Source organism: Notechis scutatus, chromosome Z (genome assembly GCF_049901735.1).
Source record: "Notechis scutatus isolate UNSWTSFEM ecotype Mainland chromosome Z, rNotScu1.2, whole genome shotgun sequence".
NCBI lineage: Eukaryota > Metazoa > Chordata > Lepidosauria > Squamata > Elapidae > Notechis > Notechis scutatus.
The window spans coordinates 88368671-88385406 of NC_142025.1; the positions used below are offsets into that span (position 1 = coordinate 88368671).

At 36.0% G+C, this 16736-nt stretch overlaps 1 protein-coding gene across 2 annotated transcripts in view; it reads right to left on the reverse strand.

Annotated features, from left to right (window-relative positions):
• PLCD3 (phospholipase C delta 3) overlaps positions 1 to 7903 on the reverse strand; it is a 72490-nt gene extending 64587 nt beyond the window's left edge. For both annotated transcript variants that reach the window (XM_026683627.2, XM_026683626.2), the window contains exon 1: positions 7632 to 7903. In XM_026683627.2, coding sequence (XP_026539412.1) covers positions 7632 to 7752 — 121 coding nt within the window. In that variant the 5' untranslated portion in view covers positions 7753 to 7903. The remainder of the gene's footprint in view (positions 1 to 7631) is intronic.
• Between the last annotated feature and the right edge of the window lie 8833 nt (positions 7904 to 16736).

The following is a 16736-nucleotide window of genomic DNA, read 5'->3' on the forward strand; positions in this document are numbered from 1 at the left end:
AGAACAGTAGCTTAATTTTAAAAAATGGTTTGTCCTGGGAAATGAAGATCTTTTAAATAACAACTGTGTCCCGCCCCAGCTATAGCATAATGAAGAGAGGAAAAGGGTTTTCTCATTTAGTCTAACAGGGTTGCTGGTCCTCAATATTGTTACTGGATGGTATACACTGCATCTTAACAGAATTTTGCTCAGAGTGATACACCTAGGGTTTTTTTTCCCCACAGAGGGAATGAAATTAAAGAAGTTCCCAATTTAAATAGGTAAAAGTGTGTGTAGGGATTATCCTTCTCCTATGTAGCAGGTGGCTTGGTTAATCCAAACATCCTCACTATAGCTTAAAGGATAGCATACAAACAGCAACTCTTCTTCAGAAGGCAGTTTTCACCCATCTATTGGCTTAGACTATAATTTCCATTACCACCATACAATAGAGCATTTGCTGCTTGCTGTAAACACTTTATTCCTGCACACTTGGAAGGCCAAGTTGCTTTAAACTTTGACAGAGGGCTATTCTCAAATCTATCTTAAAATTCATAATTATTCGTTGCTTCTGTAACTATTCTATACTACTTACACTTTTAATAAACATCTCTTACTCTACCAATCCTTTGAACTTTAATCAAGACTGAAAAAAAGTTTATTGTCTAATATCTGTACATCGTAAATTCATTTGCAAGCAGTGAATCTTGGAGAAACTGGTTATGCTATCATTTGAATCCCAATCCTGTAATTTCATTAGAAGACCTGATTTCATGTCATTTTTCTATACACCCATATTTTTCCTCAAGTTTTTTTTTCATGTTTACACTTTCCACAAAACAGAACAAATTGAACAAATATAGGATTTTTTATTGGTAGCATTAAGTGTTTGATATCTGGATACATTCCTAGTATTCACGTTATAACTGGACAATATTTCACCAATTCCTGGCTAACTTTGTATACCGTGAACAATTTGCACAGTGAATTTATTATATGCACATGATTTATTATAAACCAAAGAGCCATTAGACCAAAAATATTCGTAGAGGACGTTTTTTCTGTCCAACAAGCACTATTTTAGTGAAAGATTTTTTTTTAAAGTAGAATCCTATTGTCCAATCCTTTGGCTACAAATTTCTATGAAAAACCTCAACTGCTGCTTGTAAACAAGGATTTTTTAGGAAAATTTTATTTCTTGCTTTAAACAAAAGACTTGGATGCTTTTTATTCATGCTTTACCTGTATTTTTCAGCCACTATCCAGTAAGTACACAAATGGGCTTTACTTATGCGGAGTCATAAAATTGTGCTGTTAGTGATACATGAGAATGTTTCTATATTTCTTTGTGTTTATCCAGCATTGTGCTCTGCCTTTAAATTCTGCTCATAGGCTTTCTCACAGCAGCAGTGTACAAAAAGTTTCACTTTCAAACCAGTTATATCCTGAACAATACATGTTGGTCTGACCTTTATGATAGGGTTTTAACGGCTTCTGACCATACCAAAAGTGTTCAGATCTTCTAATGGTTCTGTGTCAGGTTTAAGTGATCTGCCTCCAGTTTGACAAGGTCAGATCAGCATTAAATGTATGTTTTGCATTCAAAACATGTTGCATCCATTTCTTTTTTCAGTGACGTCCCTGCTGTTAATAGCTTCCCAAACTTTTTCCTCTATAACCCGAAACCATTTATCACAAACTCCTTTTTACCCAATGTAGGTAAAACATGTAAAGACAATATAAATGCTCCTGTTTTGATTGAGTAATGGATTTGTGTGTCTTTAGCACAAAATAACCATTCTTACATAATCTTGGATAATTCATCTAAGTTTGAGAAACACTGGACTAGAAACATTTTGAGTTTTGAATGCTTCGATATTCAGCAATCTTCTCAGAAATCTAGCAGTCTGACAAGAGACGAAGAAGCCACAGATTCTATTTGCTGTGTTGCAAAGTAGGCTACTAAAATTTCTTAGAGTCAAGCATTGAAATCTAGCCATTGTATAATTGTTTTTAATATTAAAGAGAAAACCTTCACATGATCTCATATGAAGACTTGTGGAAAAGAGGAGTACTTGAACATGCACATAGAATATGCAACACATTATTTGCAATGTGCAGAACGCAAATTTTATCCACTGTTTCTAGATTAGGTAGGGAGTGCGCTCCATGGTACAATGGCTACACATTATGGAATACCATCCTTTCATATCCCACCTTTCTAATGATTTCAAGTCATGAAAGAGAAGGATGCAAAACTTCCATTTGTTCAAGGGTCACACCAGATTTTGTGCAGCACACCAGAAGATGGCAGAGCCACATTTGGCAAGTGGGTTTATAAAACTCTAGTCTTCATATTTTGCACTCATGCTATTAGGAAATCTGCACACAAATACTCTTTTGCATGAGGAACACTTTAAGTTACAGATTATATCTTTGTTGTTCTTTCTAACAGTAAAGTGAGGAGTTACATTTGACAAGGCTTGACTAGGCTTGAAATCAGTAAGGTTTATCTTTGGATGTAAGATGGAGACAGAAGGTTAAAGTGGAAATGTGTAAGTATCCCAGAAATAGGCAATGACAAACCACTTCCTTACTGAGGCCAACAAATTGCATAACATTGTTATAAGTCACCAAGCATTTAGAAACCAGAAGACTCTGAGTTCTAGTCCTGAATTAGGCATGAAAACTGGTTGGATGATTTTGGGCTACTCATTCTCTCTCAGTGAAGTCACTTCACAGGGTTGTTCTTATGTGGGGGAAATAGGAGGAAGAAGGATTATTAGACATATTTGTCAACCTGAGATGACAAAAATAAGAAAGATTAGATTTTTAAATTTCTAAAAAAAAGTTCCAATGGAAAAAAAATTACTTTATTGCTTTATAAGTAAATATAAAACAATGGGCTTTTTAAAAATGGAAAATCATTGAATGAGAACACAAGTTGTGCATTCATACTGCTTTTAGCCTTGACAAAGCCCTTGCAACAATCCTGAATAAGTATAAATAAATCAGGATGCTTCATCCTAGGATTTTTTTTTCCAGTGTGATGTAGTTTGGATATAAATTAATATTTCTCTCCTTCCCTTTACAAAGGACATATTAAGCAGCAGGAGTAGAAGATTCCCTAATACAAGGATGGCAAATATAAAAACATTGCTGAAACCCCAACTCTCATCGGTCCTTACCAGAAGGCCAACAAGATCAACGAGAGTAGAGGTCAGAGACAAGAATGAATCACTTAGGCCAAGTTCATAAGGACTGCAGATACCTTGAAGAAGCTATAATCCAAAAACACCTCTACAAATATAAACAATGTTCCCCTTACATCTAATTTTAATTCTTGCCCTCTATAACTGACCATTTATTTACCAATATGGAGAAGACTCTCCATCTGTCCTCTGTGTTGCAACCACTCGACTCATAATCATGTTGTTGTTCTCTGAAATGTGGGAAATTTACAGCCGATTCAAATGTTGCTCAGTCCCGCCCTAGTGAGTAGAGCAGTGTTTCCTAACCTCAGCAATTTTAAAATGGGTAGACTCCAATTTCCCTGCCATGGACTTCCACATGCTGGCTGGAGAAGTCTGGGAATAGAAAGTCCACCCAATTTAAAGTTGATGAGATTGAGAATTGCTGGAGTAGGAGGAAGGATGCAGAAAGGTGCTGCCAATTCATAAAAACAGAGGCATCCTGTTCCGCTATCTGGAAGCAATTTCTTGAGAGACATAAAAAAATTCCGCCAGGTAAAAAATCAAAAACCATCCTCTCTCAATTCTTCCTTAAGCACTCTTCTACCCAGCCTCCCTTAGGCAGAACTGAGCTTACACAACTTATTCTTACATTGCCTGCCTTATCACAACTAGGTCACTGTAAGCTGATCTCTCCTCAATTTTTCTCATTGCATTAGCTTGTCACCATCTATGGTCACCCATTAAAGTATATCAAACTGATTTTCTTAATCATCCTCAACATTTAACAAAGGATTCCTGAAGGCTCCATTCAACACATTTCTGCATACATACCATTATGTATTTATTCCTTAAATCCAATTTTCTACAGAATTATCCCACATAATACAGCAAAATGGTAATATGAAGACCCTATCTGAGTTCATTCAGCATGCTAAATAATGGTTAGTAAAACACAATTCCGTAATTATGTAAGCATTGTGATAAAATAAGCAAACCTCATTATTATTTACATGATGACCTAATTCCCACAGCATGCTACAATGGTTTCTACAGAAGCACAAATTGTCAACCTTCTTTTTGGCTTAGTGTATTGTTTAGCATGAATATATATCAATAGACTCAAGAGAGTGGCACCCATCTCAAATCTCTGTATAGCTACATTATAGAGCAAATCAAAATTTGACATCTGCAGGTCCTATTATTATTACAACTTTAATGAGTAACACAAAACTGTCCCAAAGGTGCTTTTTCAAGAAGCAGTGGACTTTCTGGTTTTTCTTTGAAGATGCTTCGCTTTTCATCCAAGAAATTTCTTCAGCTCAGAGCTGAAGCTTCTTGGATGAGAAGAGAAACATTTTCAAAGAAACACCAGAAAGTCCAGTTGACTTTTGAAAAAACACTTTTGGAACAACCATGGCCTGGATGACTGAGAATCTCCATAGACATTTAACACAAAACTTGTCCATAAAGTTTGCCATTGCAAAGTTCACTCTGGGATACCTCTGATTATCATTGCTATTTATTAGATTTTTAAAATCTCACTTCTATTATTTTTTACAAATAGCACAAAGTAACAAATGTACCTAATACTCCTTCCCCCACTTATTTCCCCAAACCATCCTGTGAGGTAGGTTGGGCTGACAAAGAGTGCCTGCAGTCATCCACCCAGCTTTCATGCATAAGATGGGACTAGAACTCAGTTTCCTGGTTTCCAGCCTGGTGCGTTAATCAGCAGATCAAATTGGCTCCTATGTACTGAAAAAAGCAATTAGAAAAGAAATGTTTTATGGAGGTTTTTTTTAGCTTTACAATACCCCCTTTCCTGAGGAAAGTGTTTGGCAGCTCTACTAGCATCAATTAAACAGCAGATAATAAATTAAAGTTTAAACTTTAATATTTTCATTTGACTTTTTGAATAAATGTAGAATTTAAATTTTTTCATCAGCTGAGCTAACAGTTTGCTGTTTATTTTACCATTTTAAGTACTATTATTTGTTAGACATGTTTTAGCATTGCTGTATTGTACTTCAAAGTTCCACTGCTGGCAGCTCATATATGTGGTACACAGACCAAGCCTCCTCCCATGGCCTACAACTTTTCCAGAGGAGGAGTATTTTGGCCCCCACTCTTCCCTAATTTAGGAAAATGTGAAAATCTTTTTTCTTTTTCATTAAGCTTTTAATCTTTAGTTGAAAAGGTTTCTCTTAAAAATAATTTAATTAATTCTAAACTTATTTTATTCTGATATTTTATCATTTTAATTCCTGTAAAATCACCTTGATTGTCAGATAGACCCAAAAGTGGGATATAATTTCAATTAATGGAGTACTGTTCGTGTACATGCATTGGTGTGTGTGTATAATAGCTGAATATAAACTTGATAAACAAAAGCATCAGTTAGTGCAGAGTTCTTCCCCATATAGGAAATAGGACCATGTTGCATTGGTCCATTCTTTCCCAACCTGTTGCTTCTACAATTGCTAAAACAGCAATTTTGTTGGTACAGTATATGCTGTATACCTTTTGCCTGGGAATTTTTTGGAAGCACTTGTCCCAATTCACCTACATGGTAGCAAGCTAAGGAATGCTATTATAAAAGAGGCAAGATTTTAATGTAAGAACCATCAAATCAATATTTAAAGCTGTTTAATGCATTGTTTAATGCATGCATTTCATTCATATTTCACAGAAAGTGACTTAAATCAGCTTTCTTTTAATTAAATGTCACTCCTCTTTAGTTTTATGCTCTAATATATTAATTCTAAGGGAAATTTTATAATAAATATTTTAAATATCATTCTAATACAGAGTGGTGGCTTTATTATATTCATTTTACTACCTCCATTATTCTCAAGAGCATTCTGAAGGCAATTTCCACTTTATAGCACATCATCTTGAGCATCTTTTAAATGGATAGGTAATTCATATATGAATAGGTTAATCAGTTCCTACAATGTCTGACATGAAATAAATACCCATAGAAATTAGTTGTTTATCCTTGTAAGTTATATATTTAACTTGGAATTACAATGTTTATTGTTAATGTGCCCTTTTGTTAAGGAGAGCTATTAGGAGACCAAAAAAAAAAAAAAAAACATTTTCACTGAAAATTATAAAGCTGTACTTTCTTACCTTAGTATTTGATACAATTTTTAATTTTATACACAAACATTTTCTGAAAATTTCAACTCCTACATCAACTACAAATTCCTGAAAGGAAATTTGCAATCAATTTTTTCTATGATACTATTTACTCTGATTACTTCCTAGCAGATATTACATAATTATAGGCATTACAATTAGAATATACTTGGTTGCTGAGATAATGTACCACAAAAAAGAACACTCCACTATTATTTTCCATGGTTTAAAGCTAAATTCCTGGAGCAGCAATTTTTAAATGGCCCCGCCTTCCTGTAGTAAAAACAACCTGATACAGGGCTATGTCTTTTCTTGAGAAATTTAAATATTTTCCTGCCTAATCTATTTGAGATAAATAACTCAAGATTACCTGAATAAAGATAATGAATCTGAAAGTAAAATCTCTTCTCCAGGAACAGTCTCCTATATACTTTTTGAAGGATCAGTGTAAGAAAGAAAATGGCATAAAACTTAACCATATTCAAAATACATTGGATGAATACAAAACTGAAATAACAGAACATGTTAAGAATCATATAAATATCAGAGGCATGTTTAAATGCATATGTTATTAATATATTCATTGTCTTATAGTTTAAAGAGGTTTATCTCATTTTAATGTACTAATTTAGCCTCACCTTTTATATAGTTTCATTGTTAAATTGAAAAATGAAGGTAAAGAATTATTTTACTCAGTTTATAATACAAAATAACTATTCTCTTTTCACTCCTGTCACCCTACTAAGCAACAAAAGATTGCTCATGGTTCTTAAAATATGTTTTATTTATGGATTATTTTTGACTTAAGATCAGGTTGTTATGCTTCTTTAAGTTCAAGTTTCAAAACCAAAAAAAACAGATCAAGTCATCCAGTTGTTCTGTCAATTCCTTCTGATTCACATATTTTCCTGGAGTCTCAAAAAAAGGGAAATTAGTATGCCACACGCTAAATAAATAGGGATTTGTATAGGAATAAGTTAGACAGACGATTTAAATTAAAAAAAAAACTGTAAACATTTCAAGAGAAAAACAAAATATGTTTATGTCCGCACTTTTACACCATAAATGTAGCAGCCCTTAGTCCGCTCGAAATCGGGAGTTACTTGGCTGACTAGGGAAAGCACTCTGCAGCCGCTCAGAGGTGCTCTTCTATCTAGGCTGACATACTTTGCTCCAGGATTGAGCTCCGGCAAAGATGAAAAGATGCCAGAGCTGAGCCCTAACTTTCATCAGCGCTGCATCTGAACCCAGTAAAATAACCAGGAAAGGTCTCGGAAGGTACGCCTTTCTACCCGGCTCGCCAGGCACTTCACTTACCCAATTTTTTGAACGTGCGGTGCCCCGAGGATTTGGCAGTTCCTCCATGATGATGGGCAGAAAGCTGCTGGTGGTGCTGACAACTTTCCAAGCCGGACTTTTTCCATTTTCCGCAAAACATGGCTGAGCTTTTATTGGCTCCCCTATCCTCCGGTTTGGGGCTGAGGAAGCCCTTTTATTGTTTTGTCGCCCCACTTACGGGGCAGCCCTACCCTCTAGGATTGAAGTTCTGCTTGTCCGGCCTCCTTTGTGACTCGCCGCTGCCGCGCGCAGATTGGAGAAGCAGAGCTTGCAGGATTTCTCAAATTACATCTGAGGCGAGAGGTTTAACTCTTTCCCGCCCTTCGGCTGTCTGGCTGGAGGATCTGCGCGCCGACTCACAGCCTTCCTTAGCGGCTGGGAAGCTCGATGGTGAGCGCTCAATATCACCCCAAGGAGTAGCCCTCTCGAATTTGGGGGAAGAAAAAAAAATCTGATTGATTTGCGCCTTACTACAAAGTTTGCAATTTTTGCATTATATTTATAAAATTGGGGAGGGGGATTACTCATGTTTCCACTTCAGCAAACTTTCCTCTTTATGAAACATCCCTTCCATTGATATGGGAAATAAGGCCATAGCACAGGGAGTGTGGTTTAAAAAGATGGCACTGTTTACAAAAAAAAATACAGTTTGCTGAGTAAATTTTTATTTGTTTTTTTCAAATAAATTTTATTGATTTTACAATTAAAACAGAGCAACAACACATACATAAATGTAAGAGAGAAAAAGAAAAGAAGAAAGGAAGAAGAAAATAGAAAAAGACAGAAAACAATTAAAAACATTTTCATCTTCAACAGTTTGTGAGACCTCCTTTTTATCCTTATTTGGACAAATTAACCTTGGCATTAAAAAATAAAGACACTTCAATATACCACAACAGCTGGAACTGCTGGTACAAATGGATAGACCAAAGATAGATTTCACACTAAAAGACAAAAGGGGATAGGATAGAACCATAGTAGTGATATACAGATATATGTAAGGATTAAATGTGTATATGGCATAAAATAAGGGGGGGGGGGTTTCTTATTTGAGTGACACATTTGAAAAGCCTCATGTACATGGATTGGATTCCCACTACATATTAGACAAGTGTTTTTCAAACTTTGTAACTTTTTCCAATTGGGTTTCGAATTTGTAACAAATTGCACCAAGGTTGCTTACTTTGTGGAATATTGGCTGAATGCAACCAATTAATGTATGACACAATATGTTGGATGATTATGTAAACTACAATAAATCATGGCTTATATATACTAGGCAGCATGAATCCAACAACAGGTACGAGGAAAAGACATGCAAAAAGAGAACTGTCACAGTTAGCAACACCCTACAGGGCAAAAATTAAGACTCCCAAATTAGAAAGACATACCCCTCCACCTAACACACAGACAGGCACACATCCTTCTGAGTCCCTTGAGGAGAAATCCTAACCTACCCATTATTTCACATTTTAAAGGGATAAAAATCCATTTCTTCCAGCACACTCTAAATGAAGATGTTTCACAATTTTTTACTTGTGCAAACTTATACAGCTCCCATCCAAATGCAATGCAAGCACATGAGGGATTCCATTTTTAAAGTTGATTCTAAGTACAGATGTTGAATTCCACTGGATCCAGCACACATTCAGTCAAAGATAAGATTTACATTGGCACATGTATCTTGGCACATTCTATTTTACAAATGGATTTTGTCCATATAGGGAAGCAGCACCATCTTGAGGCCAAATGCATTTATCTCCCAGTTTTTATCTATATTTATCTGGCTTTCAGAACAATTTATTATAATAGTCAAGAAAAAACAAAGAATGAGAATTTTGGACATTTAGAAGGATGCAGACAATGAATACAGTTTTCACTGTCAAGTAAGAAATCACAAGACCAAATATCTCAGTCAAGAATATCAACAAATCGAGGAAATCATAACCTAAGTTAAAATATATTTTAGGATGGTCAGGAAAAAAATCACAGGAAAATTAAACAAAATTATCCAAAAGAAATAATGTATGAGTTCTAAGAGGGGGAATTGTTATAAGCAAATGTATAATTGTGCTTATAACTGCTATAAATAATATAGGAAGCCAGTCCTTTGTTTTTTTTTTTCTTTTGCTCAACTTATATATATCCTGCCTTTATTATTTTTACAAATAACTCCAGGCAATAAAGAACACTTCTTTCTCCTACTACCGTGTTTCTCATATAATAAGGCCGGGTCTTTTTTTTTTTTTTTTGAGCCCTGAAAAAATGGCTAGGCTGTCTTTTCGGGGGTGACTTAATTCCCCCCCCTTGCATCTTCAGGTGGGCGGGCAGCGATGGCTTGGATGTTGACCTCGGCGTTGGTGGGGCACTTTGTATCGGGGTCAACGCAGGCAGCAACAAAAGTACTTCCTAACGGCAAGCCCCCCCCATCATTCCCCCCCATTTCGCATGTTTTAATATAGGCCTTAATTTGGGGGGAGGGGCTTAATTTCATTTCATGCCTATAAAACATGCTGGGATTTTCTATTGGGGGAGGCCGTATTGTTGGAGAAACAGGGTATTTTTCCTCACAACAACCCTGTGAGCTGTTGGGTTGAGAGAGAGTGATTGGCCCAAAGTCACCCAGATGGTTTTCATGGCTAAGGTGGCATTTGAACTCACAGTGTTCTGCTGTCTAGCCTGGTAAATGACCACTAGACCAAACTGGTTCTTTTTGCTTTCTCTTTTTTCTTTCTTAATTTACATTAGTTTGTATTAGTTTTTAATCTTCTTTTTTTAAAGATTTAAATAAAAGTTATACTTTTAAAATATTTCACAACCCTTTACAAGCAGAATTATAGAATGACAGAAACATTTGTAGGAAAACAGTATTAAGGAGCTAGTTACAACAGAAAAAAAGATATATAAAACGCAATAAATCAACTGTCATGTAGGAAAGCAGCAGGCACAGATGAAATGCCACTTTGATGCTTCACAAGAAGCAGTCTATGGATTAAAAACTCTTATGTCAACAAATATGGAAGAAGATTGTTTATCTGACTGGAAAATATATATATATATATATATATATATATATATATATATATATATATATATATATATATATATATATATATATATATATATATATATATGTTTTCTTAAGTTTTCGCATACTTACATGTATGGTGTTCGGCTTGGTTCGGTATTTTCCCACGTCATTGTAGTTGTTCTTTTAAAGTTGTAGCAACGTTTCAGCAGAATCTCATCTGCCATCATCAGGCTTCTGTATTGTGTCCGTCTGTGAGTCAGACTTTTACAGTGGTTTCAGATTTGAATTTGGGGCAGCCTATTGCTGTGCCAGAATGGTTTTTCTTCATCCTGATTGGTTGGGAGTCTTGGTCTGTGTTTATTGGTCTCGGAGTTTGCTGTATTGGTGTCTATTAGAGACACCAATCAAGCAGAACACAGCAAACTCGAGACCAATAAACACAGACCAAGACTCCCAACCAATCAGGATGAAGAAAAACCATTCTGGCACAGCAATAGGCTGCCCCAAATTCAAATCTGAAACCACTGTAAAAGTCTGACTCACAGAGCGGACACAATACAGAAGCCTGATGATGGCAGATGAGATTCTGCTGAAACGTTGCTACAACTTTAAAAGAACAACTACAATGACGTGGAAAATACCCAACTAAGCCAACACCATATATATATATATATATATATATGGATCTTTGGTTATTCAGGTTTCGCAAGATTGGAAGTACTTCCAATCTTACGCGGGAGAAAACCCAATAACCAAAGATCCACATACAAATACCCGCGAGAACCTCAGAAAACATATATATATAGATTCGGCTTTGTTGAGTATTTTCCACGTCATTGTAGTTGTTCTTTTAAAGTTTAAACTTTAAAAGAACAACTACAATGACGTGGGAAAATACCCGAACAAAGCCGAATGCCATACATGTAAGTACCAGCAAAACTTAAGAAAACAAATATATATATATATGAATATAGGTAAGGTATATCAAAAGTTCTTTTTAAATGATATTGAACTCAAGAATGTTCAAAGATCATGAGTCGAATGAGTAAAATAAGTGTTTAGAAGATGGACAGTCAATCTGAACATTTAATGTAATTTATATAATAAATTGTATAGAAGACCTGATTTTTTGGAACACCCTACATACAAGGAGTGTCAAACTCAATTTCATTGAGGGCCACATCAGGGTTGTGTTTGACTTGCTGGGATGGACTAGGGGGCATGGCCAACTCTTATGTCGGGGAGACCTGTGGTGGCCCTGGTGGGGGGGGGACCCATTGTCTCTAGCAGAGGAAGTCAAAATCAGGGAGAGCTCCAAACTCTTGTCCTCCAGAGAAGGACTTCCCTCTCTCCCTCCTTTCTTCCTCTTCTTTTTTCTTCCCTCTTCATTCTCCTTTCTTCTTCCTTCCCCTCTTTACTTCTTTTTCCTTCCTTGTTCTCTTCCCAACTTTTTGCTCTCCTTCCTTGCTGTCTTTCCAACTCTTTTTCTTTGTCTTTCCTCTTTCCTTTTCTCCTTTCTTGTCCCTTCTTGAATGCTCAAATGCAAAAGGGGAGATATTTCTCCTTTTGTTTTGCTTTGCTTTTAGTTTGTTTTACTATCCCTCTGCCAGCGAAAACAGAGCCCTGTTTTCGGCCTGGATGGCCTCCTGAAGCCTTTTGCCAGTGAAAAAGGAGTCCGTGCTCCCTCCCGGGCTCCATTTTCACTGGCAGAGGGTAGCAGGAGGTCATCCAGGCCGAAAACTTCCAAAAAAATCCAAGCTCCATTTTCACTGGTAGAGGCACCGTCCCCATTTTTCACAGCTGCCTCGGCGGCCAGAATTAAGCAGCCCACAGGCCACATCTAGCCCGCGGGCCTTGAGTTTGACACCCCTGCTATATACATTTATGCCAACACAGGGGTATTTAAGAATATATCAAACTTTGTATTATTTCTTCACATAATATAAGACATATAAATAAGATGCAATCCCAAATGCACAAGACCAGATTTCAGAAAAGTTTGGGAGACACAAATAAGGTAGCTAGTATAATATATCTACAGTTAACGAAAAGAGCAAAAGAGAATTTGCTTTTTTAATATTCTTTGACTATACAGATCATGCCACTGCCACAATAAGAAACATAATATGACAATATGTGCCAGAACATCTTACAGTAGATTAATGAATGGATAAACAATGTTTCACAATAGGAAAAGAAATGAGACAACAATCCATACAGTATTGTCAATATTGTCTCTATATTTAACTAGTATGGTGAATATACTGTATTATGTGGCAGAATATGAAGAAATTGTATCAATTTAAAATCAGAAGTCACCCCAGTACACTTTTTTTTATTATGACTGTATCCAATCAACACTTGTTCAACACCCATTCATTTTTTATCTTATTTTTTCATTTATTTTTTTAAAATATGTTGACTGGTGTTCCCCCCAAAACAGTAGCACACACACCCTTATTTATTTTTCTAACTATTTATTTGCACTTGATGTGAAATAATAAATTTATATTTCAGTTATTTACCTGTGGAAGTAGCCATAAAAATTTTATTGCTTTCTGAGAAACATTCAAACAGCATCTAATGTGCATGAGTCTTTAGAAAACTGTTGTTTAGATTGCATGAATATGTTTTTAAATAGCAAAACAAATAAGAGGTTGAAGAGGTCTTGAAGAATTTGTATCATCTGCATTATTTATGGTTCTTCCCCCAATCTTCATTCCAACATCAAACAGTTCCAGATTTAATTTCTGGAACTGTCTGTTTCTTCAACCTACAGATTGAGCAAAAAAGATGATAAAATACATCCCTGTCTAGCTCCCTCAGTGATTCTGAATCAATCTATGTCACCATAAAGTGTTCTCACTGTTGCCTTCTGATAATATACAATGATCTGATACAATGATCTGATGAGTCTGATGATCTGATGAGTCTGATCAAGAGTTGGGATACCAAAATCATGTAAAGCTGGCCATTGTATTCTACACAGTCAAAAGCTTTTCTGTAATAAATAAAGCACATATAAAGATTCTTCTGATACTCATAAGCATCTAATATTAGCAATGTGATCGCGAGTGCTGCACTCCTTTCTAAAGCCAGCTTATGCTCAGGTAACTCTTGATTGATGACGTTCTGTGGCCTCTGTTAAGAATCTTGCTTGCATGAGAAATCAGCAAGATAAGGCAAATCAACCTTAACCCTAACCTCTTATAAGGAAAATCTGTATGAAATGTTCTATAGGTAGCACTTCCCACTAGCAAGATTAGCAAAGATGTTTAAAAACATGTCCGGCAAGTGTTGGAAATGAAATCAGGTACCAGGCACATATTACCACACGTGCTGGACATGTGCAAAAAAAAAAAAAAGATGTGGGCAAAAATACATACATGGTTAGAAAAAATGTTAAAGCAGCATATAGATTATAAGCCAGAAATATTTTTGTTAGGTATAGTACCAGATAAGTATAATAAAGGGAATATTTATTTAATATTGCATGTCTTGACAGCATCAAGAATTGTATTTGTACAGCACTGGAAAAATGAAGAAACACCTACAGAAGAGGATGTAATTTAAAAAAATACTAGCTTGTGCAGAAATGGACAGATTGACATTAAAAATAAAAGAAAAAGAAGATACAGAATATTTTCAAACATGGGACTTCTTTTACCAATGGTTGGATAATAGAGGTAGAAATTAGGAACTGGAAAAGTATTATTATGTAAGCAAAATGATCCAGATACGCTCTTCACAAAGCACTTATGCATGTAAAGAGAAAATGTATAAGTAGGTGTTTTTTTAATAATTTTAACAGAATCTTGCTTGTGTGAGAAATCAGTGCAATCATGTGATAACTGGAAAAGTTTCTGCCATTCCATTTCTTTACTAATGGGATAAAAACAGATATTTTCCAGGTCTGAGGCCCTTGACGTGTAGTCCATATCTCTTGACACAGGGCAATGATGATGTCAACTGGCATTGGTCTTAATAAGGAGATGGCAGCAGGGGACTTTCTACTCTCACATCCCTCACCACCACCATCACCATTGCCTCCATGGCGAGCTCCAGGCTATTAGGCCTTCTGAGCATTCAGCAGTGGGCAGGGTAGGCAGTGCGGAGGAAGTGGCAGGTGGGACTTCCCTTGGGGGAGGTGAAAATGGGAAGACCCCAGCCACCACCTATTCCCCATCCACTCCCTGGCCACCACTACCACCAAACAGTCCAACCTCTAAATGGCCCAGAGATCAGCACAGAAGCAGCAGCAGAGGGGAATGTGAGAATGGGATTTTTTTTGGGGTGGGGGGAAATAATACAATTTTTCACTTTGCACAGTTTGAGCTTCATTTTAGCCACTAGCTGATGGTCTACAAGCAACACCAGGAAGTGTTTTAACTGAATCTTTCCAGTGTTCTTGGAATAAAATATAATCTATCTGATTTCAATATTGTCCATTTGGTGTTGTCCATGTGTGTAAATCTCGTTTGTGTTGTATAAATCATGTGTTCATTATGCTGAGATGATTTTCCTGGCAGTTGCACTAGGCAATCACCATTTTCATTCTGTTTACCTAGCCCAAAGTTGCTTACTATTCTTTTAACTTCTCCTTGGTCAATTTATGCATTGAAATCACCCGATAGGTAGATAGGTAGGTAGGTAGGTAGTTAGGTAGGTAGGTAGATAGATATAGATAGATAGATAGATAGATAGATAGATAGATAGATAGATAGATAGATAGATAGATAGATAGATATAGAGGTATATTAGATATTACAGACGTTATGCTGTCACTGTATGATCTGTGAACACATTTAGCCACTTGTTGCTTATGCAGAATGAAACTCCTTTTCATCTGATATTGTTTCCAGAAAAATAAACCACACAATTGTGCGATTTGTATTATCCACTGCCTGTTCAGTGTAACCCACTGATGCCAAAGATGTTTATATTAGCTCAAATCATTTCTCTTTTTAGTTTCCCAAGGGACGACTCTAACATTCCATGTTCCAATTTGATATACCTTTGCATAGTGTAACCAATCTCTTTTGTCATGAGCACCATCAGTTGTCGGGTTTCCCAAAGGTTTTCCTCCAACAACTTCATAAAAAACTGACTACTAAAAGCTAACCTTTGCTCTTTTCCAGTAGCTTGATGGCTACCATCCATCCTGTTGGTTGTCCATATCTGTTGAGTTATTACCATAAAGTGTTCTGTTATTTTTTTTTTGTAGGATAATTCACCATTGCTTTCCCTAACACTCCCCATTTATCCAGGCTTGGGATTGGCATATGGTTGATTAATCAATCATTTGTCTGAGTTAATAAAAGATTAAAAGTCATTTTAAAAACTAAAATACAATCAGTTAAAATATAAAAATGTTTAAAAAACTGGCACTGAGAATTCCCGTGGGTTTCTGTTCCATGAATTCTGTTGTATTTTCAAATCGTATCTTTAAAAGTAATAAAATCAGAGCTAATACAGTGCAGTTTCTGGGCAACAGCTCATACAATATCTCTCTTGACTTTGTACCTCCTTGTCAGTATCCTCATTGATACTCTTGTCCAGTTACTAATAAAGACACTATGCAGTTAAAATTTTTAATATAGCTGCCATTGCAAGGTTGCAAACTAGGGATGGTGGAAAAAGAATACAGAACACTAGCTCTTCTTTGCCATTTAGTAGTCTTCTGAAATTTTGCAGCCAAGATAAGGTGGTCCCTAAGTTCAATTGCTTCTATTTTATCTGACATAATATACAAATATATTTGCTTGGTATTCAGCATACATTTACAACAATATAGCCAACTTGGTAACACCCCATCATGCTTTTTTTTGCTAAGCAGAAGAAACCACTACTTTTCATTCAAATGAATGGTAAGATGAATAATGATTCCATGTGATTTTTACACTCTTTTGCCATGACTTTCAAACTTTTCTGATAATATTTTTCCACTCACATTGACAAGTGCTGAAGAAACTCCGTACACCTTTGTCTTAAAAAGTAATTCACGAGATTGGCAATTATATAGTTTACCAGAAACATTCAGGAAACCACATCTG